This window comes from Bactrocera dorsalis, chromosome 5 (genome assembly GCF_023373825.1).
Source record: "Bactrocera dorsalis isolate Fly_Bdor chromosome 5, ASM2337382v1, whole genome shotgun sequence".
In the NCBI taxonomy this organism is placed as follows: Eukaryota; Metazoa; Arthropoda; class Insecta; order Diptera; family Tephritidae; genus Bactrocera; species Bactrocera dorsalis.
Genome location: NC_064307.1, coordinates 57,906,815 through 57,930,203, shown reverse-complemented (window position 1 = coordinate 57,930,203; position 23,389 = coordinate 57,906,815). Strand labels below are relative to the sequence as shown.

The 23,389-nt window shown below is 33.7% G+C and overlaps 8 protein-coding genes across 11 annotated transcripts; 4 read left to right on the top strand and 4 right to left on the bottom strand.

Moving 5' to 3' along the window:
- Positions 1-5,009: 5,009 nt before the first annotated feature.
- LOC105224730 (4-hydroxyphenylpyruvate dioxygenase) lies at positions 5,010-8,511 on the top strand. Its single transcript, XM_011202896.3, has 5 exons — positions 5,010-5,169; positions 6,089-6,115; positions 6,190-6,573; positions 6,708-7,361; positions 7,969-8,511. The coding sequence occupies exons 1-5, from the start codon at positions 5,167-5,169 to the stop codon at positions 8,041-8,043; spliced, it is 1,143 nt and encodes a 380-aa protein (XP_011201198.2). The 5' UTR covers positions 5,010-5,166; the 3' UTR covers positions 8,044-8,511.
- LOC105224729 (uncharacterized) lies at positions 8,091-10,270 on the bottom strand. Its single transcript, XM_019989704.3, has 4 exons — positions 10,056-10,270; positions 9,220-9,995; positions 8,489-9,133; positions 8,091-8,397 (listed from the first exon to the last, which is right to left on the bottom strand). The coding sequence occupies exons 1-4, from the start codon at positions 10,159-10,161 to the stop codon at positions 8,182-8,184; spliced, it is 1,743 nt and encodes a 580-aa protein (XP_019845263.2). The 5' UTR covers positions 10,162-10,270; the 3' UTR covers positions 8,091-8,181.
- An 800-nt stretch (positions 10,271-11,070) lies between these two features.
- On the top strand, positions 11,071-12,345 carry LOC105225412 (39S ribosomal protein L15, mitochondrial). Its single transcript, XM_019989705.3, has 3 exons — positions 11,071-11,309; positions 11,378-11,824; positions 11,894-12,345. Exons 1-3 carry the CDS (start codon positions 11,205-11,207, stop codon positions 12,248-12,250), a joined length of 909 nt encoding a protein of 302 aa, XP_019845264.2. The 5' UTR covers positions 11,071-11,204; the 3' UTR covers positions 12,251-12,345.
- A 10-nt stretch (positions 12,346-12,355) lies between these two features.
- Positions 12,356-15,263, bottom strand: LOC105224732 (presenilin homolog). Of its 2 annotated transcripts, none has more exons than XM_011202898.4 (8): positions 14,715-15,263; positions 14,392-14,651; positions 14,122-14,331; positions 13,844-14,064; positions 13,687-13,785; positions 13,401-13,616; positions 12,962-13,123; positions 12,356-12,913 (listed from the first exon to the last, which is right to left on the bottom strand). In XM_011202898.4, the coding sequence occupies exons 1-8, from the start codon at positions 14,823-14,825 to the stop codon at positions 12,645-12,647; spliced, it is 1,548 nt and encodes a 515-aa protein (XP_011201200.2). In that variant the 5' UTR covers positions 14,826-15,263; the 3' UTR covers positions 12,356-12,644. The 2 variants fall into 2 exon arrangements, with proteins under 2 accessions (XP_011201200.2, XP_011201201.2); XM_011202899.4 differs by having other exon boundaries at positions 13,437-13,616.
- Positions 15,264-15,423: 160 nt separating this feature from the next.
- Positions 15,424-16,335, top strand: LOC105224733 (ORM1-like protein). The gene is made up of 3 exons (XM_011202901.4): positions 15,424-15,704; positions 15,777-15,928; positions 15,992-16,335. Exons 1-3 carry the CDS (start codon positions 15,528-15,530, stop codon positions 16,125-16,127), a joined length of 465 nt encoding a protein of 154 aa, XP_011201203.2. The 5' UTR covers positions 15,424-15,527; the 3' UTR covers positions 16,128-16,335.
- A 797-nt stretch (positions 16,336-17,132) lies between these two features.
- On the top strand, positions 17,133-18,539 carry LOC105224734 (copper transport protein ATOX1). The gene is made up of 3 exons (XM_011202903.4): positions 17,133-17,453; positions 17,513-17,588; positions 18,097-18,539. The coding sequence occupies exons 1-3, from the start codon at positions 17,448-17,450 to the stop codon at positions 18,231-18,233; spliced, it is 219 nt and encodes a 72-aa protein (XP_011201205.1). The 5' UTR covers positions 17,133-17,447; the 3' UTR covers positions 18,234-18,539.
- A 655-nt stretch (positions 18,540-19,194) lies between these two features.
- LOC105224735 (POC1 centriolar protein homolog) lies at positions 19,195-21,033 on the bottom strand. The gene is made up of 3 exons (XM_011202905.4): positions 20,523-21,033; positions 19,934-20,464; positions 19,195-19,875 (listed from the first exon to the last, which is right to left on the bottom strand). The coding sequence occupies exons 1-3, from the start codon at positions 20,874-20,876 to the stop codon at positions 19,435-19,437; spliced, it is 1,326 nt and encodes a 441-aa protein (XP_011201207.2). The 5' UTR covers positions 20,877-21,033; the 3' UTR covers positions 19,195-19,434.
- Positions 21,034-21,421: 388 nt separating this feature from the next.
- LOC105224736 (aldo-keto reductase family 1 member B1) lies at positions 21,422-23,351 on the bottom strand. Of its 3 annotated transcripts, none has more exons than XM_011202907.4 (6): positions 23,211-23,351; positions 22,747-23,143; positions 22,516-22,658; positions 21,982-22,447; positions 21,672-21,880; positions 21,422-21,613 (listed from the first exon to the last, which is right to left on the bottom strand). In XM_011202907.4, the coding sequence occupies exons 1-6, from the start codon at positions 23,306-23,308 to the stop codon at positions 21,571-21,573; spliced, it is 1,356 nt and encodes a 451-aa protein (XP_011201209.2). In that variant the 5' UTR covers positions 23,309-23,351; the 3' UTR covers positions 21,422-21,570. The 3 variants fall into 3 exon arrangements, with proteins under 3 accessions (XP_011201209.2, XP_011201208.2, XP_029405466.2); XM_011202906.4 differs by having other exon boundaries at positions 21,425-21,613; positions 21,964-22,447; XM_029549606.2 differs by lacking the exon at positions 21,422-21,613 and having other exon boundaries at positions 21,733-21,894; positions 21,964-22,447.
- Positions 23,352-23,389: the final 38 nt, after the last annotated feature.

Genomic DNA, 23,389 nt, shown 5'->3' with positions numbered 1-23,389 from the left:
TATGCATTTTTAGAATTTGTTATATTTGCTAAATGTTCATACATGACAATTTGTTTGCGGTGATTATTTTACATATTGTACTTAAAACGAAACTGTCTCAAAACTTCAAAAGTTAATAAGAATCAAAAAGTGGGAACTATAAATGGTACACAATTTTCTCAGAGATAATTAGAACGAAATATTACCAAAATAGTGTCTGTGTCCGGTCATTGAAACGTATTCATGTTCGGTTATAGGAACTGATTTTGTATGAAAATAATACAATGTAATATAAAAGAATAATGAAAACGTTGTGAAATCCCAGTTGTTAAAGATGTCCGGCTATGAGGACTGTCCGTAATGAGGAATTTCACTGTATTTAATTCCGAGCAACCACGGCAATAAATTTGAAAAATTCAATTTTGAGAAAAACGCGTTTCAAGATAAACTGATAGAGCTGATTGCACAGAGCGGCTACACTTTAAAATGCTGTAACTCAAAAAATATTTAAAATTCAGTTTAGTATGTTTTTTTTAAAGAGGCTATCGATTTTTGCAAGAATAAAAATTATTTTTCGAATTTTCACACTATATGTGTATATGTATGTACATATGTGCCCCTTATGATTCCGATACCAAATATTGTCCAGTAGCCGTCTATATAAAATTGTATTAGACCAAAAATATGTATTTTTTATAGCTCTAAACTAGTCTCACCCCTTACTTAACAATAACTTTACATATGTATACATCAATATAATCGCACTTTATCTCAAATTTAATAAACTATAAAAACAGCAGTTCAATAAATTAAATAGTTTTCAACATTCATTTTAAAAATTCGCTCATTCAAAACGTCATACGCTACATTAAAAAATAAACACATTTCGACCGTGTAATAAGCAGCTGACAAATTAAGCTGCTCGTAAAACATAAGTTCAGGCAGATATACTCCGCAGCTGTCAGCAGCCTTTCTAGCACTTAAGACAGCAGATAAAAACAAAAACAAAATGCCATCCAAGAGCGAAAGCATGTCAAGTAAGACAAATTGGCTCAAATTATGTAGTGTCAGTCATTGATGGCCCAAAACATAAATGCATACATATGTAGCTTTCATAATTCTTATTTTGATACGTATTTACAATGGCTAAGACCTTTGATTGTGTATAAACATACATACCGATGTAAGTGCTAAAGAATATTAGCGCACATTTATGGAACTAGAAAAGTGACATGTACATAGCTCCCATCGATATCTATGTAAGTATGTATTCCACTTACGGCGAACTCAATGTCGCCTTTGCCATTGTTTATCTTTGGCTTTCACTAAGAGCTTTTGGCTGAAAGCCAATGCGGTCAATAGAAAATCTTAAACGGATGAGCTGGATAGTTTTCGAAATCTCTATTTTTTTGTCTTTAGATTTCATTGAGAGACCTTCAACATTTTTATCGTGATCTATTTACTCGACTTGATTACTTCATAACGCAGAGTAGCTTTTAATTAAAATTTCTAAATACGCTGTTTATTTTTATGTCGAATAATCGCCGTAGGAATACCGCTTGGTCGAACAAAATCTGAAAACGTAACCGGAATACGGTTTGCTATTTTCAGCCACCGTGTTTAAGTTCAAGTCGAATTAAGGTTACTCAAAAGGGAAAATAGATTTTTTATATAGGTTTTGATCGGTCAGTTTGAATGGCAACTATAAGCTACAACGATCATGGTTCCGGCAAATGGGCAGCTCTTGGGAAGAAAGGAACGTGTACACAATTTTATATCGATACCTCAAACACTGACAAACTAGTTTGCGTATATTTCTATCACTAATGTGGGTGGATTTATTTGTTTCCAACAACAAACTCTACCAAATTCCGAATCATTTATAAACAGCTTCTCGAATAGCTCATTAATCGATTAGTTTATTTCTTATTTCTTATTTCACTTATTTCTAAATTGAAACAACAACAATAAACACATTTCATTTCTACGCACCTGTGTTGTTGTTGTTTATCACATTATTTTTTCATATAGCAACAATGATAACAATATTTTTTATAAGATTTTTTATGCATCTCATTATCAGAGATATTTGCGCGATCTCTCTTGCTGGTGTGTTTGCTATTTTCATCGCAGCGGCCATGGTCACACTAATACATACGAATGCAAGCAGCTATACAATTAAGCCGTTACGTTGCCGGCTGTTGAACAGCTATTGACCAATAGCGATCTTGTTTTTGGGGGCTCGACACCTCGCACTCCAGCCCACCCGCCTGCGCTCTCCTTACAACCAGTCTGCGGTGGCGTCGCAGAACAGGTGTTAAATGAATGTGAAAAGAAATTCGCTTTGGACAGGTTTCATTCGTTAGAATTAGCTATCGACCGGCATGCGACAGATGGCGGGTTGAGCATGCGGTCTTCGGCGACTACTGCGTGCACAGACTAATGAAATATTTACATTTATTTGCATTTGGCATTTAAATTGAGGGGTTCGCATATGTAAATGGTTCTTATTATATAAAGATAACCAACAAAAGTTGTCGTTACACATTAGTCCTGACGCAGGTTAAGGTTTTTTGATTTTATTTTCCAAATAATAAAAAATATATAAACAATTTTTAGCTAACCATATTTTAATAATTTTAGTTTTTCAATTTTAATAAAATATTTGGCCAAAAAATTCTAAAAATTTCATAGTCCACAATCTTACTTATACTCTTTAGTATGAAGGAATTTAGACTAATTGACCTGAAGGATTTCGCCGGTGAATAGTCCTTCCTCTCTACCGTGGGTATAAAGAGCACCTTCGCAGTCCTCCAAGGTTTAGGGATATACACTAGCGGAAGGGTATCTCTCATCAGCCGCCCGCCAACGGAGACTTGAATTTATCGAACGAAAAAAATATATTCCCAAAGAAAAAGGGTTTATCATACTAGATATTGTATCCTAAATAATTTATTTATATTATTTGTTGTCTTAAAATATTTAAGCATGCAACTGTAATAAGAAGTTATATGGTTTTGTAGTACAATGATAATTTACGAGTGAACAAATACTAATATTAAATAAATTTTTCAAAACTCATCAACGCAAGGGTTGAAATATAGGGTGGGCCATATAAAATTTTAAATTTAAAAAGTCAATAAAAAAACCGCTTGATATTTTGCAAAGGTCTAACATTTATTTAAAAGTTTGTTTTATGAAATTTATTTGTAGAAAACAATTTTGGGCAAATGACCACCACGGCTGAGTTTACAGTAGCTTATCCGATCCACCCAATTTTGGAGTACTTTCTCGATGGTTTCAGGCCTTATGGCAGCTACATCAGCTTGAATCTCGTACTTTAGATCTTGAATTAGTTCTAGATGGTTGGCGTAACATTTATCTTTAACAGCTCCCTACAGAAAATAGTCCAACGGAGTTAAATCGCAGCTTCTGGGAGGCCAATTCACATCACCTCTTTTGCTGATTATGCGATTTTCGAAGATAGGGCGTAAAAGATTGAATGTAGCGTTTGCTGTATGGCACGTAGCGCCGTCCTGCTAGAACCAAATGTTGTCCAAGTCTCCCTCTTCAATTTGCGTGAAGAAAAATTCGGTTAACATTGCGCGATATTGCTCACCATTGATGGTTACGGCGGTTCCTTCTTCATTTTCGAAAAAAAATGGGCCGATGATTCCACCAGAACAAAATCCGCGCATCATACAGTGATTCGTGCTGGGTGCATTGGCTTTTCGACGATTACGTGCGTGTTTTCTGTGCCCCAAATGCGACAATTCTGCTTGTTAACGTAACCATCGGGGTGGAAATGAGCCTCGTCCGAAAAGATGATTTTTCGGTAAAATTGATCATCCTCGGTCAAACGATCTTCTGCCCAATCTGTGAACTGTAGAATTGTGAATAGCGACCCATTTCGTAAATTTTAGACTTTTTGAATATCTGTCACTTTCCGAATGGTATTTGACGTTTCCAATGTCGAAATATAGATAATTCAAATTTAAAACGTTAGATGGCCCACCCGTTATTTGAAAACAAAATCGTTATAATACAATATCATAAATCTTAAACGCTGTGCAAAGGAAGTGTAGCATGTTGTTCAAGAAAAGCATTAAACAAATATTGCATAATCAATGCGCAATGAACCCTTTATAACGAATAATAGCATATGTTTGTTTAAATTTCCATCTTATATTTGAAATTTAATCGCGACTTTATTTCAAACCTAAAAATTTTGCCATCAAGCAATGACTATGGGCATAGTCAACTTTGAGAATCCGAAACAAGTATTCAACATCACGTTACCTCGAGATGGGCAAAGCGTGTTTGAATATAAATTAAACACAAAAAATATTTAAATATTTGGTTTTCCAAATTTTTAGTGTTTCTAATTTTAGAAATAATTAATTTTTAAATGCTTTAACTTATTTTATTTTTTTTTTGCAATTCATAGCAATTCATATTTTACGCTTGTTTGTTGTTTTGTTGTAAATTAAAAAAAAAATTAAAATTGTATTTATGGTTAACTATGAAAGTAATATATACTACAATGTTATTTAAGTAATTTATGGTATTTATATTTTATTTTGCACTCGCTCCGTGTCAAATGTATTATCTGACATATGAAAATATAACAATATTTATGATCCCTGCAAAAATCATATATGTTCTATATACAGTGTTATTCAAAACAAAAACAATATTGGATTGAAAATGTGAAACATCGACAAGCAACCGTTGTGAAGACCAGATAAACAAAATACCCGTTTGAAATATTTAAATTAAGATTTCGAGCGCCGCAAACTCACCAACACATATAGACACATTTGTATCAGATGCTAGTGCTTATGTACTTACACGTGGATCTCTTACATACAAAAATAACTACATAAGTATTATTAATGCAAATTTTTCCAACTCTATATTAGCTAACTAATATTATACACTAACACGGGTTAGTAGATGTAGCTGTGTTGGTAGTTTCAGGATTATAATACTAAGCTCATAAAGTTCGCAGCGGCTATATAAACCGTCTACCGTTTCGAAGATTGCTGTAGTTGCTGAAGAGTTGAGCTCAGTCAATGGAGTTCTAATTTGAATTGCTTGAGTGTATTAACTATAATCTTTTGAAAATTTTTTTGGTGTGCAAAACTGTGATTTGTGTGGGAATTAAAATATTTAAAATAAGTGAAAATGGTATGTGAACAGTTATTAGGTGATGAAAATATTAAAAATTGATTTTTAAGGAACAAAATTACAAATATTTCCTCTATATTAATATCTAATTAGAAGAAAATTAAATTTTTCTTAAAAAAAATAATAATTTGCGATAATTGTACAGTTGATTTAAGAATACGCAAATAAAAAAAATATTTTTTGTCTTAGCAAATTTAGATGTTTTCAAGTGTTCAGATTACGAATTTATCCATGAAAATATTGACGTGCTCCCGATTTCATTATTATTGCAATTTTTGCAATTAATGAAAGTTACAGATTTTATCAAGATTATGATGGTTATTTCCCAAAGCACGAAATTATTAAAAAGTTCTGAAAAATATGCTAACAAACGTTCAGACTCTAGGAGCAAATATCAGTAAAACTATCTTCACAGTAATTAGTTTTCGGATAATCTACCAAGTTTTGGTGAGGAAATTATAGTAAGCAAAAGAGAGAGCGGATTCACCAGGATTTAAAAGTCTTGAAAGAAACTTATCGAAATTGATAGGAACACCACATGCTGATAATTAAAGAGATTGTCAATTCGAAAGTTATGAAAGAAATATCTAAAAAAAGGAGTTTTATTTATTTATTGAAAAATAACCTTGTTTTTTGTTTCTGCTTACTTCGATATATCCTTTTTTTTAAAACATGAATATTTCCGTCATTTTGTTTGATGTTTTCTAATTTTCGCACTGTAAAATAAAAAATAAAAAAAATATATATGTATGTATATATATATATTTGTTTAAGTATTCCGGGTAAAAAAAAAATCATTTAAGACAATTTTTTAATTGAATTTAGCATTAAATCCAAACAAGAATACTTAATCAAACAGTTAACAACCAAATTTTTAATAAAATATATAAACTTAAATTAATTTTTCTTTTTTTCCTAGACATCATATACTGATAAAGGACCCAAGGTAATTAAAAACCACCTACTTATACTGTGAAATATTATAAACTAAATTCAATTCACTCTATACTCAAATTTCAGCCGCAATTCGGTAAATTCCTTAGTTTCCATCATTTAACCTTCTACGTGGGTAATGCCAAACAGGCAGCCAGCTTCTACACAACACGTTTCGGTTTTACGCATGTAGGCTATCGTGGCTTAGAGACAGGACATCGTCGCCTAGCCCAACATGCGGTCAAACAGAATCGCATCATCTTCGTTTTTGTATCTGCCTACAATGCCGATGATGCTGAGCATGGTCAGCATCTAACGAAACACGGCGATGGTGTAAAGGATGTGGCTTTTGAGGTAGAAAATTTGGAAGCAATTTTCAAATACGCAAAGGAACGTGGTGCTGAAGTGGTGCGCGAAATTTGGGAAGAAAAGGATGAGTACGGCGTAGTGCGCTTTGCTACTATAAAAACGGTGAGTGTGAGCAAATTTTCAATTTTAATAAAAATGAGAGTTTCAGAATACTTACTCTTAAGTTTATTGGCGTTACCAATTTATTACCATTTACTATTTTAATTTCAAACATGATCTAAATTTTCTTTCCATAGTACGGCGACACAACACACACCTTTGTCGATCGCACTAAATATAACGGTAAATTTTTACCCGGCTTTATAACACCGCCCATCGACAATCTTCTCCAAGGTTTGCCATCCACCAAACTCGATTTCATCGATCACGTTGTGGGTAATCAACCTGATTTACAAATGGAGAGTGTAGCCGCTTGGTACGAACGTGTTCTGCAATTTCATCGCTTCTGGTCAGTGGATGATTCGCAAATACACACTGATTATTCAGCATTACGTTCAATTGTAATGGCCAATTATGAGGAGAATGTAAAGATGCCCATCAATGAACCGGCAAAGGGTAAGAAGAAGTCACAGATTCAGGAGTATGTGGAGTATTATGGTGGCGCCGGAGTGCAACATATTGCGCTCAATACAAGCGATATTATAACGGCAGTGCGCAACTTACGCGCTCGTGGCTTAGAATTTCTCACAATACCTAGTTCGTACTATGATATTTTGGAGGAAAACTTAAAAAACAGTCGCACCAAAATCAAGGAGGACATGCAGCTGCTTAAGGAACTGAATATTTTAATAGATTACGACGAGGATGGATATCTGTTGCAAATATTTTCGAAAAACCTGCAAGATAGACCTACATTATTCATTGAAGTCATTCAACGACACAATCACAATGTAAGTTTAAAACAATAAATTTAAAATAATTTTCTAGCATTAAAGTGGAACAAGAAGTTTTCATAAGCAATTTTTGTATGCTACTGGGAGATAAATTGCAAATACTTGAATGATATAAAATCTATCATTGATTATAAAAAAATAGAAAAAAGTTATCTTCTACTGCATTGAAGCATTGAAGTATAAAAAGATCGTTATCTAGATATTGATCAATTAATTTGTATGCCAGTTATATGCTATTGTAGGCCGTTCTGAACTACATCTTCGGAGATTGTATTGTTTAATATGGCAGGTAGTTCCAACTAATGAGCAGCTTCTTGAGGAAAGAAAGAGATGTACAAAGTTTCAGATCGATATTTCAAAAATTTGAGGGATTGGTTTGCAAATATACAGACAGACAGACGGACATGACTAAATCGACTCATCTTGTTATGTTGATCATTTATATATGTATAAATGTAAAAGCTTTATATCCGTCTCCGACGTTTCCTTGTAGACAAACTTCGTGATTATCCCAATATACTCGGTTCCGGGTATAAAAAAAATTATTACCTTTTAAAAGACTAGTATTTTTGATATTACATAATTATTAATTCTTTCTTTCAAGGGTTTCGGTGCCGGCAACTTTAAGTCACTCTTCACAGCTATCGAAATCGAACAAGCAAAACGTGGCAACTTATAGAATTTAAAATACATGTCATGCCCTAGAAACAGAAACATATGCATACATACATTTAATTACAAACTTAGTATAAAACGTATATTTTAAGTCATTAACAATACAATAATAATATTAAAACTACCTAAGCGCCTTAAATTTCTACGGTTTATTGCTACCGCGCTTTCGTTGTATAAACGGATCTTCTAAAAGTGTTTTATTACGTGGATCATTTTCGGAAAACGATGGCATCAAAGGATTCCAGTAATTTGGCGGCGTAGTTGGTATGTCATCTTTCGCAGTGCGGTGACGGGTACAACGACGCAGGTGCGTCTCAATTTCCGCCAAACTCATATTGCTTCCCATAAAGTCGATATACTAATATGATACAAGCAAACAAATATGTATGTAATTATTTATAAAATGTCTTCCAAAATATTTGTAGAAAGATAAAATAAACTTTAATTACTTTTTGACATTCATCACAATCGACATTGAAACGTTCTTTGATTGAAAATTTCGCTTCAGGTAGTTGTGAAAGACGTGGTTTCATATCTACTGCTTTAGCATTTGGTTTCGTTTCTGATTTTACTGTGTGATGTTCGGGCTCCTCTTCCCATTCGGCTAACATCGCAGCCGCCAACTCGGTGGCTAGATTTTCACTACCTGTTTTTTCTTTTTTAACAATGACAATTGATTTTTTCAGATGACTTTCCCCTTCTTGTTGAGTCTTCATCTTATTTCCAAAGTTCGTCCTAGTTTCTGTTCCATGTTCATTATCATCCGAGTCATCTAAACAAATTAACGGTGGTGCTGTTGGAGTTATAGCCAAAATACTATCAGATTTATCTGTTTCTTTCGGCAATGGTTGAAAAACTGTTGTGTCATTACTATTCTTTACATTTTGTTTCATTACACTGTTATCGTTTGATTTTTTAACATGTTGCTCATCGTCATCTTCGCTGCTAAATTGGAAAATATCGTCAGTATCATTGGAAAATGTTTGAAAAGCTAGGTTTTTTTGCGTTGTGGTGGTCGAGGCAAGAGATGAAGTTGGTGAAAATGCAAATTTTTGTGCATCACCTACATCTTCTGGAGAAGTTGATATGCTGCCCTGGTAATTACAAAGTAAGAGGTTATAAACATTCGGAAAAGCACACATAAATAGTTATATAAATATGTATATATTATATCACTTACATTTTGCACTTTATTTGATTTCATAGAAACCATTTGTGTTAACCGTGATTGTTTTAATTTTCGTTCGCCACTCTTGTTCAATGACATCAGACTACGTTTTCGCAATACCTCTTCCATATTACTAGCGCTTCGTTTTAAACCAGCTTTTCGCTCCTCACATTTTTTGTCCTTTTCCAACCAATCCGATTGTTTTGAATGCAACTTAGCTTTTGATTTCAACAGTTTGTTATCATTTTCATTCGCTGCTGGATTTTGTTCTCGTAGTTTATGCTCATAAGGTTCGTTATACAAAGTTTTACCAACACGACCGCGCGCTTTTAAAAAACCTAATGCACTTTGGTTTTCATTGTTGTTTCTTGGTTTGCATGTCGGCGATGTGTTGTGCTGTAAAACACTGTCAATGCCAATTGAAAAACGATTCGGACTGCTTAACTGCTCGGATGCCGATAATATTTCCTGATGATGTTGTGCGGGACTTAAAACGCAAGATTCCATATTTAATTGTTCGCTATCCATAGCCATGTTCAGAAATGCGGGAGAACCGTCGCTTATTGTGGTTCGATCTGCCTCACCTTTGGTAGGTGTGGTCATTGTGGTAATACCCAATATATCAGTATTTAGAGGACTCCGATCCAGAGGTGTATATAATGTACATCTCTTTTCATATTTCGTTTGTTGCATTGGTTTCTCTTCAATTATTTTTGTTTGTAGCTTCTTATAGTTTTTATCAAGTTCTTCAATCTTACTGCGTTCTTTCAAACAGTGATTTTGTAAAGCTATGAAGACAATAAAAAGCATTTGCAACTTTTCCAAATAAATAATATTGTGAACCTTACCGTAAACATAGTCGGTGAACTCTTTCATTATGTTTTCACATTTTTTAACATATAAATCAACCCAGCCTCTATCAGTTAAATCAAAATCAGTTTTTTTGGGAGCCATTTTATATATTTATAGGGAATGTTAACTTAAATTTTTAGTATTTTGTTCAAAAACATAAAAAAACACAAGTTTACTTTTTCCTAGTTCGGAACGTCAACAAACGGCTAGTTTCTTAACTGCTAATTATCACTAAGTGCCAGTTTACACACGGACTGTTTTGTCGTTAAAACCGGTTTTTGTGGGCGAGGGGACGACAAGGAAAGACGAAAGAAACGTGTCGCTCGAATTCGGTGGCACGATTTGTGTTCTTGTTCGAAACAGTTCACTGTTACACAATTCTGCACTCCTTTTCATTTTGAAATTCTTTTCAGGTTGTAATAGCGCTCGGAATTAAATGAAATGTCGGAAATTTGAATTTCGTTATCTATGTGAATGCTCAGAGCGACAACAAAAGAGAAAATTAGCGACAAAAGAGTCCCCGTGGCCATCTAACTCGAAAAAGTTTTAATTTGTAACTCCCAAACCATGTTTCTGATGGAAAGACCTTACTTAATCCAAAAACTAGTAGGAGAGTACACAAGTTAAAAGAGTAAAAAGCAGAGATAGATGCTTGTTTCTTCTGGAAAATTTTATGTTAATGCCAACTGTTAAAACACATATGTGTAAACAAGTGATATTTCACACATTTACTTTGATTTTGTTTATTTTTGGATAAGTTTGAATTGTGAAAATAAAAATGGTATTATTCAATTACAACTTTTGATATGATATAATTATTAAAAATAATATTTGTCAGTTTTCGCTGGCTTTCCGTTTATTTCTTCGTCTGCTCTTTGTGGGAGCAACTTGCGTTCTTTATCTTCCTGTTACCTATCAGCTATTAGCGGCAATGAAACGAACCTAATATTTTATTGCTTGGTGAGGGAAACCATATTCCATGTGCTGCCAAGTCGAACAAAGAGCACCACACAGCTGTTTTTAACATTTGACAGCTGAGAATGTGAATTTTTCGCAGGTATTTGGGAATATTCGACAAAAGTTAATAGTTTTTAAAATAAGAATATATATAAATAAAAGCTATATAGTTAATATTAAATACTAAAATGGCGCATCTACGCGAATCTGCTGAAAAGGCACTGAAAATGTTGCGTACTTTACCTCGTGTACAAATAGGTAATATACGTCCAAATCCGAACTCCAAGAAAAATGTAAGTACTATAAGACTTATTTAATTAAATAAAATCAACATGTTAAAAACACTAACTTATTTATATAGACAAAGCGTGGACGTGCTCAGCACAGTGGCGATAAACATGGCGCTGGTAACAAAGGTTCCGGCCAGCGACAAAATTACATGCGTATTGGTTATGAAACAGGCAACAACCCCTTTTATTTGCGTTTCCCCTACGAACCATATTACAAAGGCCATCATTTACGTCGTCAATACCCCCCATTATCGCTGCTGCAGCTCCAAGTTTTATTGGATACCAATCGTATTGATCCCAAACAACCCATTGACGTTACAACTCTATGTAACACAGGGCTCCTAAATCTACAACCTGCTAGCATGGAATATGGTTTCCAATTGACCGACGATGGCATTGATCGCTTCAAAGCAAAAATATGTATCGAAGTGCAACATGCCAAGGAGTCAGTGATAGCAGCAATTGAAAAAAATGGTGGTGTCATACGTACAGCTTATTATGACCCCAGAAGCTTACAGGTATGTACATACATACATGTGAATTCATTATACACGATTTTTTTGTTAACTTAATTATAATTTTTAAAGGCTATGGTGAATCCACAAAAGTGGTTCGAGAAGGGTGAACCTATTCCAAGACGTTTGTTACCACCACAAGATGCCGTCGAATACTATGCCTCTGCTAAAAATCGTGGTTACCTCGCTGATCCGGAAGAGATAAGTAAGGAACGTTTAGTATTGGCACAAAAGTATGGTTATGAACTTCCACGCATTGAAGATGACCCCGACTATGAAATGTTGATAAGCCAAAAAGATGCACGTCAAATATTTTATGGTCTAGAACCCGGTTGGGTAATAGGACTTCGCGATAAAGTTATAGTAAAATCAAAAGGGTTTCCCGAAGAGCCCTCAAATACCAAAGCGAAAAAAGACGGAACAAGTTAAAACAATTATCACGATTTGTTTGCAAAGGTAGCAACATTTGTTAATTGGTATAGTGTTTTGTTATAAAAATAAACCGAAATGTCTTATGAAAATAACATGTTAAAATTTTCTTATGTTTAATTAATTTATTAGAATATTATTTCTGCATGATCTGCATTGGTTTGTTGCCAATATTTTTTTTTAATTCAGAAAATGTTACATATACCAAGTTCCTTTCTGGAGTCTATTTAAAAAAAATTATAACTTAAATACTAAATTCCGATACGTAATTTTTTCAGCTACGTTTTACCTATTCTATAATACAGTAGAATTACAGGATTATCTGATAATTATATATTACCCAGAGATTAGATTTAGAGGATTATATGTTAATTATATATTACCCAAATTACCTTCATATGAACACTTGTTTGGCGGATAAACTGTCCATGAATGGTTTCACTACAGCACTTGTAGCAAAGCAAAATATCAAACCAAATGTAATGGAAATGGGTAGTGCTGGCAAAGCTTTACGCCAAATAGCCAATAGTAAAAGTGTTAAACAAAGTCCTATTAATATTGCTACAAAACAAGCAATAGTAGTAATCCAATCGCCATAGCTTGATGCCTTACCAACCAATACAGAATAGAAAATGAAATCGCCAAGTCCAAGTTTGATGCCGCCTAAAATAATGTATGTTTAATAAGCCAAAAATATCTACGAAAACTTACGTTCTTGTGCCTCGAAAGTTGATGTGGGTCTATTGGTAGTAGTTGTTGTGCGATATTCCGTCGAACGATTAGCATTTTGTCCATTGCTAGCTTGTACTTCAATTTGCCGACTGGACACACGTTCAGCATGGCTTTCTGTCCATTCTTGAGTAAATCCGGCATCTTTAATAAAATTAGTATGTTTAAATTTTTTTATTATGAAAATTATGTGGATATATTTCGTAAAATCGCGCTACAATTATCTACAAAGAAAATGAGTGATAGTTTAAACCACAATATATCCTAAAACATGCACAACACTTTTACAAATAGCGATCGAAGTAAATAAAGAAACGTGCAACCAAATCGAAATATGAAATACCACAAACCACCAAATGTACGTTTTACTTCCAAAAAGCGCAATAAATAAAATTTGAAAAAAATTGATTTAAATAAATACCATTTCCGTGGCTTTTAAATGTGACTAGTGGCATACCTTCGGCGGCCTGGGCGGCGTCGTCATTCACCACATTACTGGCATTACCTGTGCGACGTGCCGGGCCGGCGGAGGAAGAAGCATGCTCCTCAGTATCTTGTACGCCATTCTCAATGGCTGCAACACTCCTGTCATTGCTTTCTGTAATCGTGGCACCAACGACGGCATATAAAACAGTGGCTAATGTAAATATAAATAAAATGCGTAGTAGAAAATTTGTTGCAAAATAAATATTTTTTAGATATCTTACAGGAATATATTAAAGCCGGAAAGATTTGTTCATTGCGTTCCTGTGCAGTTTCTACGAGTATACGCAAAGGCCCTTTTGGCGAAAGTACTGCGATTAAATCTGGAAATGAATGTTTTTTTATTGTAAATGGTTTGTAACTTTCACATTTGTAATTTACCCCAAATAGATATGGCAGCCAAAACTGCCCAAGCTGTCCATTCAGGCAAATATTTAATGAATACCAAAGCCATTAAAGCCGCAACAAATATGAGATAACCCTGTTGTAAGCGTAAAGGACCTTGCCAATGTATTGCCATCATACCAGCGATTCCAAAATTCCACAATATTAAAATCGTTGTAGGATAATCCATCGGTATATTATAAGCGCGTAACACCTCTCTAAAATATACATTTCTGTAAATAAATCTGGTGCTACAACAATTTAGTACAACTTACTCCATATACAAAAAACTGAAAATGAAGAGTAGCATAAAAGATGAGAGAATCAACCAGCCATGTATAATTTTATAGCAGCGCTTCTTATACAAAACAATTAACAAAATTGTCATTACAACAACTACAGCCATTAGGATCATAGAGTTGGCCAAAGCATTCCACAATTTAACTCCAGGATCGGGAGACTTTTCATGAAATGGTGTATATAAACTGCAAAATATATACATATGTAGTAAAAAAATCAGTGTGAACAAATTTTGTTGTATTTACAGGTAAACATCAGTTTGCGAGTAGAAGCTTATGGCATTTATTGTAGCAACCACAACAAGCATACAAAGAGAGACCGGCACGAACAATTTAATCACATGTTGTGCTCCATATTTCAATCCCTCTTCATCTAATTCTTCATTAGTGGCTTGATAAGCGCCGTTGTTAGAGCTGCCTGCTGCTCCGGCATTTGCCTGCGATGCGGTAGGCCTGTTTCGTTGTCTAGCCGGCCGTACGACGACATTGGGCACATCTAAGATAGCCTGCAAATATACATATAAACACAATAGATACATGTTGTGTTGACATTGTGTTTGTTATTGTACCCCGTCAATTTGATCATTAGCTCCATAGTTGATATTTTGACGCTTCCTTTGCTCCACGCCACTACTACCGTTCAGACGCGTGCTGCTGCCTGCGCCGACGTGTCCGTCCATTAGTGGCGTGTGTTCACTCAAAAACTTTTCGCGACCTGACGCCGTTTTGTACTAATCTATTTGAACTTTACACACCTTCAATTAGGTACCACTTGCTATTGAACAAGTGGATTAATAATGTTGAAAAAATATTTCCTAAATAATATTTTGCGTAATTATTTAGACCTAAACCAACACCATTGTTTGTTTTTTTAATTTTATGCACTCAAAATAATTTATTGTCACAAGAATGCAGTTATCAAAATTGTGAGTCAGTGAAAAAATTTTGTAAACGGAGGAAATGATTGAAGAAAAGAGCGAAAAGCAGCTGTACTACAGGGTCGCATTTTATACTGGCATACCTAAATAATAGAGTTGAAATTCTAAAATTAGTACAAAAAAAATAAATTGTAAGCGAATTAATTTATTAATAACACTTTCAGTAATTTTTTCAAACATTGAACATTACGCGTCAAGAAAATTTTAAGAAATATTACAAAAATTAATTTTAAATGCCCTGCCAAAATCGGATTTTTCAACCCTTCTACGTATTTCTAAATCTATGAGGAAAAAAGGTGTTTTCGTTGATTTTCAGCAACACTTTATATCAGCTGTTATCTGATTACAAATTTGCCCAGTAAGTTTATTAGTTTTTTCTTCTCCAAATACTAAAATACAATACGCAAAAGACAAATAATTGTTGAAAATTTATAAGCTTCAAGTATGACGGCAATTGCTGGTGGTCATGGTGAGCCAAACCCCAATGCTACATGGTTGGGTGCGCGTGGGATGTGGTTGGCTTATGGCTTAGGTGTACTGACAGTACACTTGATTCTATTGTCGGTTCCATTTATTAGCATTCCAATGGCTTGGACTATAACAAACCTGCTGCACAATGCGGTATGTATCTAGTGTTAATAATATATTACATCAATTACAGATTCGTCAACTTTAAATTTTTTCACAATATAGGCACATTTATACTTTTTGCATTTGATTAAGGGAGCACCCTGGTTAAGCATTGAAAATGACGGTGCACGTCGTTTAACTCATTGGGAGCAAATTGATGATGGCGAACAATTTACAGCCACGCGTAAATTTCTTACAGCTGTTCCGATTGTATTGTGAGTAACTATTAAGTAAATTATAACCAATTAATGTTAACTTTCCTGCTCTTTCGTTCCTAGGTTTTTGTTAACTTGTATCTATACAAGGAATGATCCTGATCATTTTATCGCAAATTTCATTTCACTTGCGCTAGTCACCTTGCCCAAACTACCACAATTCCATGGTGTGCGCCTTTTCAATATAAATAAATACTGAATTGTGAATTCTTAAAGGGTTTTGGGAGATACTAGATAAGGGAACTATTGTTTGTTTGCAATTTTTAGACTGAAAGGATAAAATCATTTCAAAATAAATATTAACAAATTACTTTATACATACTTGGTGTTAACCTATTTTTATTATCACATTGACATTGTGACGGGTGGAAAGGTTAATAATAATTAATAAATAAATTGTGCATATACATATGATATAGTTAACACAAGTAAATGTAATGAATGTATTTAAAATGTTTTTCAATTAAATAGTAGTTTTTGTGAACTATTAACCTGAGAATGCAGTGGAGGTAGTTACTAATAACTGTAAAAAGTACGTTATTATACAATATATATATATGTATGAAATCAGAGGCGGATCCAGAGTAGAATTTTGGGAGGGATTACTATATAATTTTATACATCCAACTCAAAGTATTTTTCTTCGCGAAGTGTCACTTATCATGGAAACTCTTCGTAGTTGTTGTCCCCCCCGTTGATCCGCCCCTGTGTACTATCATTGAATTAAATCCTACTTCTTACTTAATTGAAAATTTATATGTTACTTATGCTCGAGCTATTATATTGTGTTTTTTCAGAATATTTCTTTCGAATTCATAATTTTATGTTCTTTAGTTATGACTTTTCATAATTACAAATAAATGGCATCAATTTTTAAGCAGAAGAGTCAATCTGTTTTAGAGACATCTAGAAATTTTGGAGATGGCATTCTTCATCAACTCAAAAAATAATGTCGATAGTTTATTATCGAATCATGTAGAATTATGGCTTGTTAGTGCAACGTGCTCTTTGATATTATATAACGATGATATATTATTGAAATATAAAAAATTGTGGCAGATAATCCAACGGATTTTGGTAATATTGATCTTAAGAGTTAGTTTTTTCGTTATTGTAAAGTTTACAGACAAACTTGCAATCTTATCGATAATTTTAAGACTTATGTCAATGTCTTGCTTCTCATCTCTATGGCCAATTTGAAATAGTCGATTGTAACTAAGAAATTGCTACTAAGCTCAAACAAAATTATCTTCCATATTTGCCATCGTTGCAGCTTTCGTCGTCTTTGTGGTCTGTGCACTATATTTATTGTGTTCATTTGCAATTGTTGATTAAATTGATCCATTATAAAAGCTAGCGCACAGTTAGTTATTTTGAAAAATTTAGTTTTGGAAAATAATCAATTAATTCAATAGTATTGTGCCTGCAAAGCAGTAGAAAAATATCCAAACTGTTGAATTTCCCGCAATTATATCTGCAAACGACATCGTCTTCATCACATAGTGCACGGATTAACAACATGCCAGTAAGTGGGGGTTTTATAATTCACAATGCACACTAAAAAAGCTAGTAAATTTCTTTAAGGTACACGAATTTAAAGTGGAAATGACCTGTTCAGGATGTGCAAACAGTGTCGAACGGGTGTTAAACAAGCTGGGAGGTAAGTGTGGTCCGAGGGTGAAAATAAGGATAACAAGTGCTTTATCTAATTGGTAGCAAAGCAAAGCATTACATATGTATGTAAATATGTATATACTTTTGTATTCTAGAAACACTTGCATTTTTTCACTATTGTCCTACGTCAAAGCAGGCAGACTTCTATTATGTGCAAATAAGTACATTTAACACTATCTCTGTGTCAGCACAAATTAATTAATTGGGATTACAAATTGACCATATAAATCGCATAATTCTATTATAAGCATATAAATAAATAAAATGCATATGTGTGTATTAGATATACATATTTGTATTTAACCCACATGCTCAATATTATCAGGCCTGACAACAAAATGTTTTTCTTATCTGAGTTATGTTTTGTCCAGGAATTATAAAAAATGACAATACATAATTGACAAAAAATGTACATACATATATAATTTAAGTTATTTGCAGCAACAATATTCTGATAAAGTGTAGCTAATATATGTTATATTTTCTTTGCGCAGCGGAAAAAGTTGAGAAGATCGCTATCGATCTCGATTCGAAAACGGTGTTGGTGACATCGAATTTGACAGCCGATGAGTTGCTGGAGACGATTAAGAAGACTGGCAAAGCGACCCAATACGTTGGGGTAAAAGAATGAAATGAACTTTTTTGTAAGTTTCGTAAAATTGCCAAATTGAAAATGGAAGTTTAGATGCGGATATACAACAAAGAATTGATAGGATTGCGGTATGGAATCGAGAGCAAGCTAAACTGTAAACGGCCAATTACGTTTTGACCTTTTTAAATCGTTTAAAACGAACATTGAAATTAAATTTCAGGAAGTGTAGATAAATATTTTTAAATATAAAATTAAAAATATAAGCAGTAATATATACACTCAATATAAAATGAAATCCATTGTTATAAATTACGAAGAATTTAAAAATCTTGTCTTGTTGTCAAAGCTCGTGTTTAATTAATTACTAGCTATACTAGAGTAAATACACAATTCTTAATTATATTTACAGAAACAAAAACAAAAAAATTAAAAATAGCAATTTACTGTCGTGTTGAAGACAAAGAAATCACAAAAGTATTGAACGATATTCGAACACTGATATTTACAAATCCTATTTCCATAAACAGGTTTTATTCAATATTAATTGTAAATTTTAAATAAAATAATGCAATTAAAAAATGAATCGAATAGATATCTAATGCATGCGTATAAATATTGTAGTTCGTTTCAGAAAACATTTACAATTAATTAATTAAAACTTAAAGTACAATTTACTCAATTATGGTAGATAGCAACTTAAACCCATATGCCAAACAATAAAATACTCCAGTATAATTGCTTATTATCTTTAATATATGACAAAATATGAATATTAGGCTTTCAAAAATGATCGCATAATTGTGTAAGCTGCATTATATATTTTCTAAAACGACATTTTCTATACATATAATACGTTGTTCCAGCTTTCGTAATGTTATCACTATTTCTGCCAACTGCGTTTGAAGTGCGTTCAATTCTAGCTGCAAATAATCTTCATTTGAAGTTTGCGTCGAAGCACATATCGCTGCGTTAAACATCTATGATTATAAACACAACTCAATTATTTTATTAAAGATATTTTATTGAAAAATTGGTTAAATATTGTACGTGCTAAGGGTATAATGCGGAGCAAACCCGGAGTGACAAATTAAATAAATAATAATAATAAAAAGTAGTTACTGAAAAATTATAAAGAATCAATTACTCCATGGTGTGTATGAAAGTGTTTCTTTGTCATAGGTGAAAAATAGCAGCAGCTGAATATCAAACTTAAAAAATACGGACGATAAATAACTAGAAATTAAAAGTATTTGCTAGGTGCGCCGTGCCCTTCGTTGCCGTCGTTGTTGCAACTATTTGTTGTATTGTTTGGCATGTGTAGTAGTGAGGTGCTGCTGCTGCTGTTGTAACTAATGCTATCAGTATTTGCGTCTGTTTTTAACTTGTCTAAGGTCTCGTGTTGTTGTTGGAGTGATTTAGTAAAGCTGCTTACTGATTGTTGTTTGGCGGTGGTGTACTGACTATCAAGAACCTGAAAATTTTCATCACGCATCTTATATGCTACTGAATGACGTGGATCAATTAATATGGTGTCATCACAATTTTTTGAATCTGTATCTACAACCGAGTTATGCGGTGCGGCAGCAAGACTGCTAACACTGTTTTCTTTCTGGAAGGAAGCTTGCTTGCTTCGGAAACTATTCGCATCAAATGTATGTAAATTTGATTTCCAAACGAGTAACTATAAAAAAATTGACATATTAATTATTCAAAAATAAAGCAAACACTTAAATCCTCACCTGCCGATCTTCTCCTGCCGAAGCGAAATGTTGTCCGTCCGGTGAAAATGCGACAGCACAAACTTTATCAGTGTGACCTGTCAGTGTATAAATGGGTCGACCTTCAAGTAAATCTAATAGTCGTATAGTGTCGTCATCACCTCCAGTTAGCAAAAAGTTTCCATTAGGATGGAATGCCAAATCATTAACTGGCGCCGAATGTACTTGATATAATTGAATTAATTCACCCTCTGCAATGTCAAATATTTTGACACGATTGCAGCTTAACGCAACAGCTACTAAATTCCCGTCTGGATGCCAGGCTATTTGTCGACCCATGCCACGTTCTTCGGTGAAAGTCCGCACACATTCCCCTGACGTGACGTCGAATATTCTTAGCGATTTATCATCGCCACAAGATGCTATTAATTCACCATTAGGACTGAACTTAGCAGCACGCACCCAATTATTATGTCCGGTGAATGAAGTTAGGAATTTACGTTGTGCTACTTTCCATAACTTCAGCGTTTTATCATCTGAGGCAGTGATGAGCTATAGAAATTTATTAGTAAAATCATAAAAATTAATTTTTATTTCGGTAAGTTCCTACCATAGTTCCACTAGGATCAAAATCTACACTTCGAACAGCTTTGCTATGTGCTAAAAATTCCCCAGAAACACCACGTATCTTTGGCTCCCAAATTTTCACTGTACGATCCTTGCTTGCCGATGCAACTAAATTAGATTTAGGAGACCAACACACACTATAAACAGCACCGGAGTGGGCGCTAAAGCGTATGCAGCGTGCAGCTTGCTTTAAATCCCATAAAATTACGGAGAGGTCTAAAGAGCTAGTGCTCAAACGTTGGCCACAAGGACTAAACCGGACCTGAGTTATACTGGAGCAATGCCCTGAAAAATGACGTTCCAGGCATGGCTCTGTGAACAATTCTTCATTTAACATACTGACTGAATATTGTAAATTGTATTCAGAAGTTTTATGCTCTAGAAATTTTATTTAACTGAAATATTGTAAATTGTTAAATAACAAAAACTAAACTCAAATTCTCACTAATTGACAATTTTTAAAATCTCAACAGCTACTCGCTAATTGTTAACAACGAGTGTTGTTCGTACATACTGTACGAGCTAAAATTTGACAATTGTTAACCGATGGCAGAGAACGTATATTATTCTACGTTCTCTGTCGATGGCAAGAGCACTGTGAAGCACTTAAAAGAGTTACTGCTGTTAAAATAAATAAATTCCGTTTTATAAATTATATTTATAAATTAAATAGCGCTATGACTTAAAAAACATATAATTATGTTTTAAGAAATTAGTTTTCATCTATGAAGATTGTTTTGTTTTACAATTATTTGGCTTATCGATAAGAAATACAACGCTGCTTTAAAGCAATTGCAATCTTTCACTGGAAAACAATTGAAAAAACGGTGAATGTTTCTTTTTACGAAATTGTATTTTTATTAAATATAATAATGTTTCATACTACTTAATAAATATTTTTTCACTCCTGAATGTACTTTATGACATTGAAATAACATGTTGTACCCATTGACTAGCTTATTAAGAATTTCATAAATATTCCTTGTAATATTAAGTAATTTTGAAATAAGTAGTTGTTGTTGAAAATGATATTAAAAGACGTCATTAAATGGATAGTGTGGATGATTAGATAATCTGTAATATATAAAAATAACTCAGTTTATAAAATTTTATACAAAATGACGAGCTTTACTGTGATAGGGCCACGAAACGCAGTTTTCTATCTAACTTGTCTAATATTTTCATTTCTTGATCAGACAATTCAAAATTTGCCACATCAAAATTACTCTCAATGCGACTTGGTGTCACTGATTTCGGTATGACGGGATTACCGCGCTGTATTTGATAACGAATACAAACTTGCGCCGGTGTGCGTCCAGTATTAAAAGCTATTGTCTTAATCTATAAAAGACATTCTTAGTTGCAAATTCACATAAGGTAAAAATACTGATACATATATATGTATATTAAGCAATTAATCTTACCACATTATCATCCAATACCTTTGGTTCATCCTTCTTCACCCAGGGTCTAGCTGGCGCTCCCAACGGACTGTACGCAACAAGTACAACTCCCTTTTTGTTTAAATATGCCTTCAGACGTTTTTGACTTAAATATGGATGACATTCAACCTGATTGACAACTGGTTTTATTTTAGCAATTTTCCAAATACGCTCAATTTGATTCTTATTGAAATTAGAAAGACCTATAGAACGTGTTAAGCGCCGCTCAACTAACTCCTCCATTGCTTTCCATGTTTCAATATAATCTACACGTGAACCAATCACACGACCACACGCATCATAGGGTATCAGATCATCTCCAGCTCTGTAACCCATGGGCCAGTGTATGAGATATAGGTTAAGATACGATAATTTTAAATCACACAAAGATTGCCGGCAGCCAGTCATTACTAAATGCGGATCATGAAAGGTATTCCACAATTTGCTTATTACAAATAGCTCCTCGCTGCAAATAATTTTTTTGTTGTAAAATTTTGGTAAAATATATACCAGTTATATGTTCTTGAAAATTACCGTTTGACAATACACTTTTCAATCGATCTATTTATGGCTTTACCAACAGCTTCTTCATTTTCGTAAACATGCGCACAATCAATCATGCGGTAACCCACTTTCAAGGCGTGCTTAACTGCCCTTTCAGCTTGATTGCTTGGCGCCTTGAATACACAATGGATTTAATTAAAAAGTATGTAATGGCCACTATTTATTATATTGCAAATTTTAGAAAGTAATCATATAACTTACACCCCAAGTACCAAGTCCAAACATGGGCATTACATGACCATCACGCAGTTTAACGGTTGGTATTTCCGCTTTTCGTACGTTGCAGTCATCCGGTGGTACGTCAACCAACTTTACCCGCGGAACCGGCCTTAAACATTTGGATTTTTTAGTTTTCTTTTCAAGTGTTTTTTCAGCACATTCAACTGGTGGTTTCGAAGTTGTTGTTGCAATGGAAGAGCTTTCCAGTAAAGCAGTATTTGTTAAATTTTTCAATGCTGGCGGAGATTTGCTGACATTTCCTGACACATTGTCCCTGTATGTTAACGTATCACTTATGCCACTTGTTGCTTCAAGCGTTTTCGGAATTATTAACTTTTTTGCATTGATTTCTGTGTCATTTTCGTTCTTCGGTGGATTGCTAAAATTATTTAACAAAATGTACAAAATATTTAAAATCAGCTGTTTTACTGGCATACAACACTCACCCAAATCCTGTAAAGTGAAATATGCGATATTCTCCAGAATATTGCCGTAAAGGAATTTTACTTATTAATTTGAATGAATTGTGGTTAATTTTTTTCATTTTTAATTTAGAAAATATGCCATGAATTATTTGTTAGTTAATTTGTTGCAAATATTAACATTTTATTGTGTCGATTTAGTT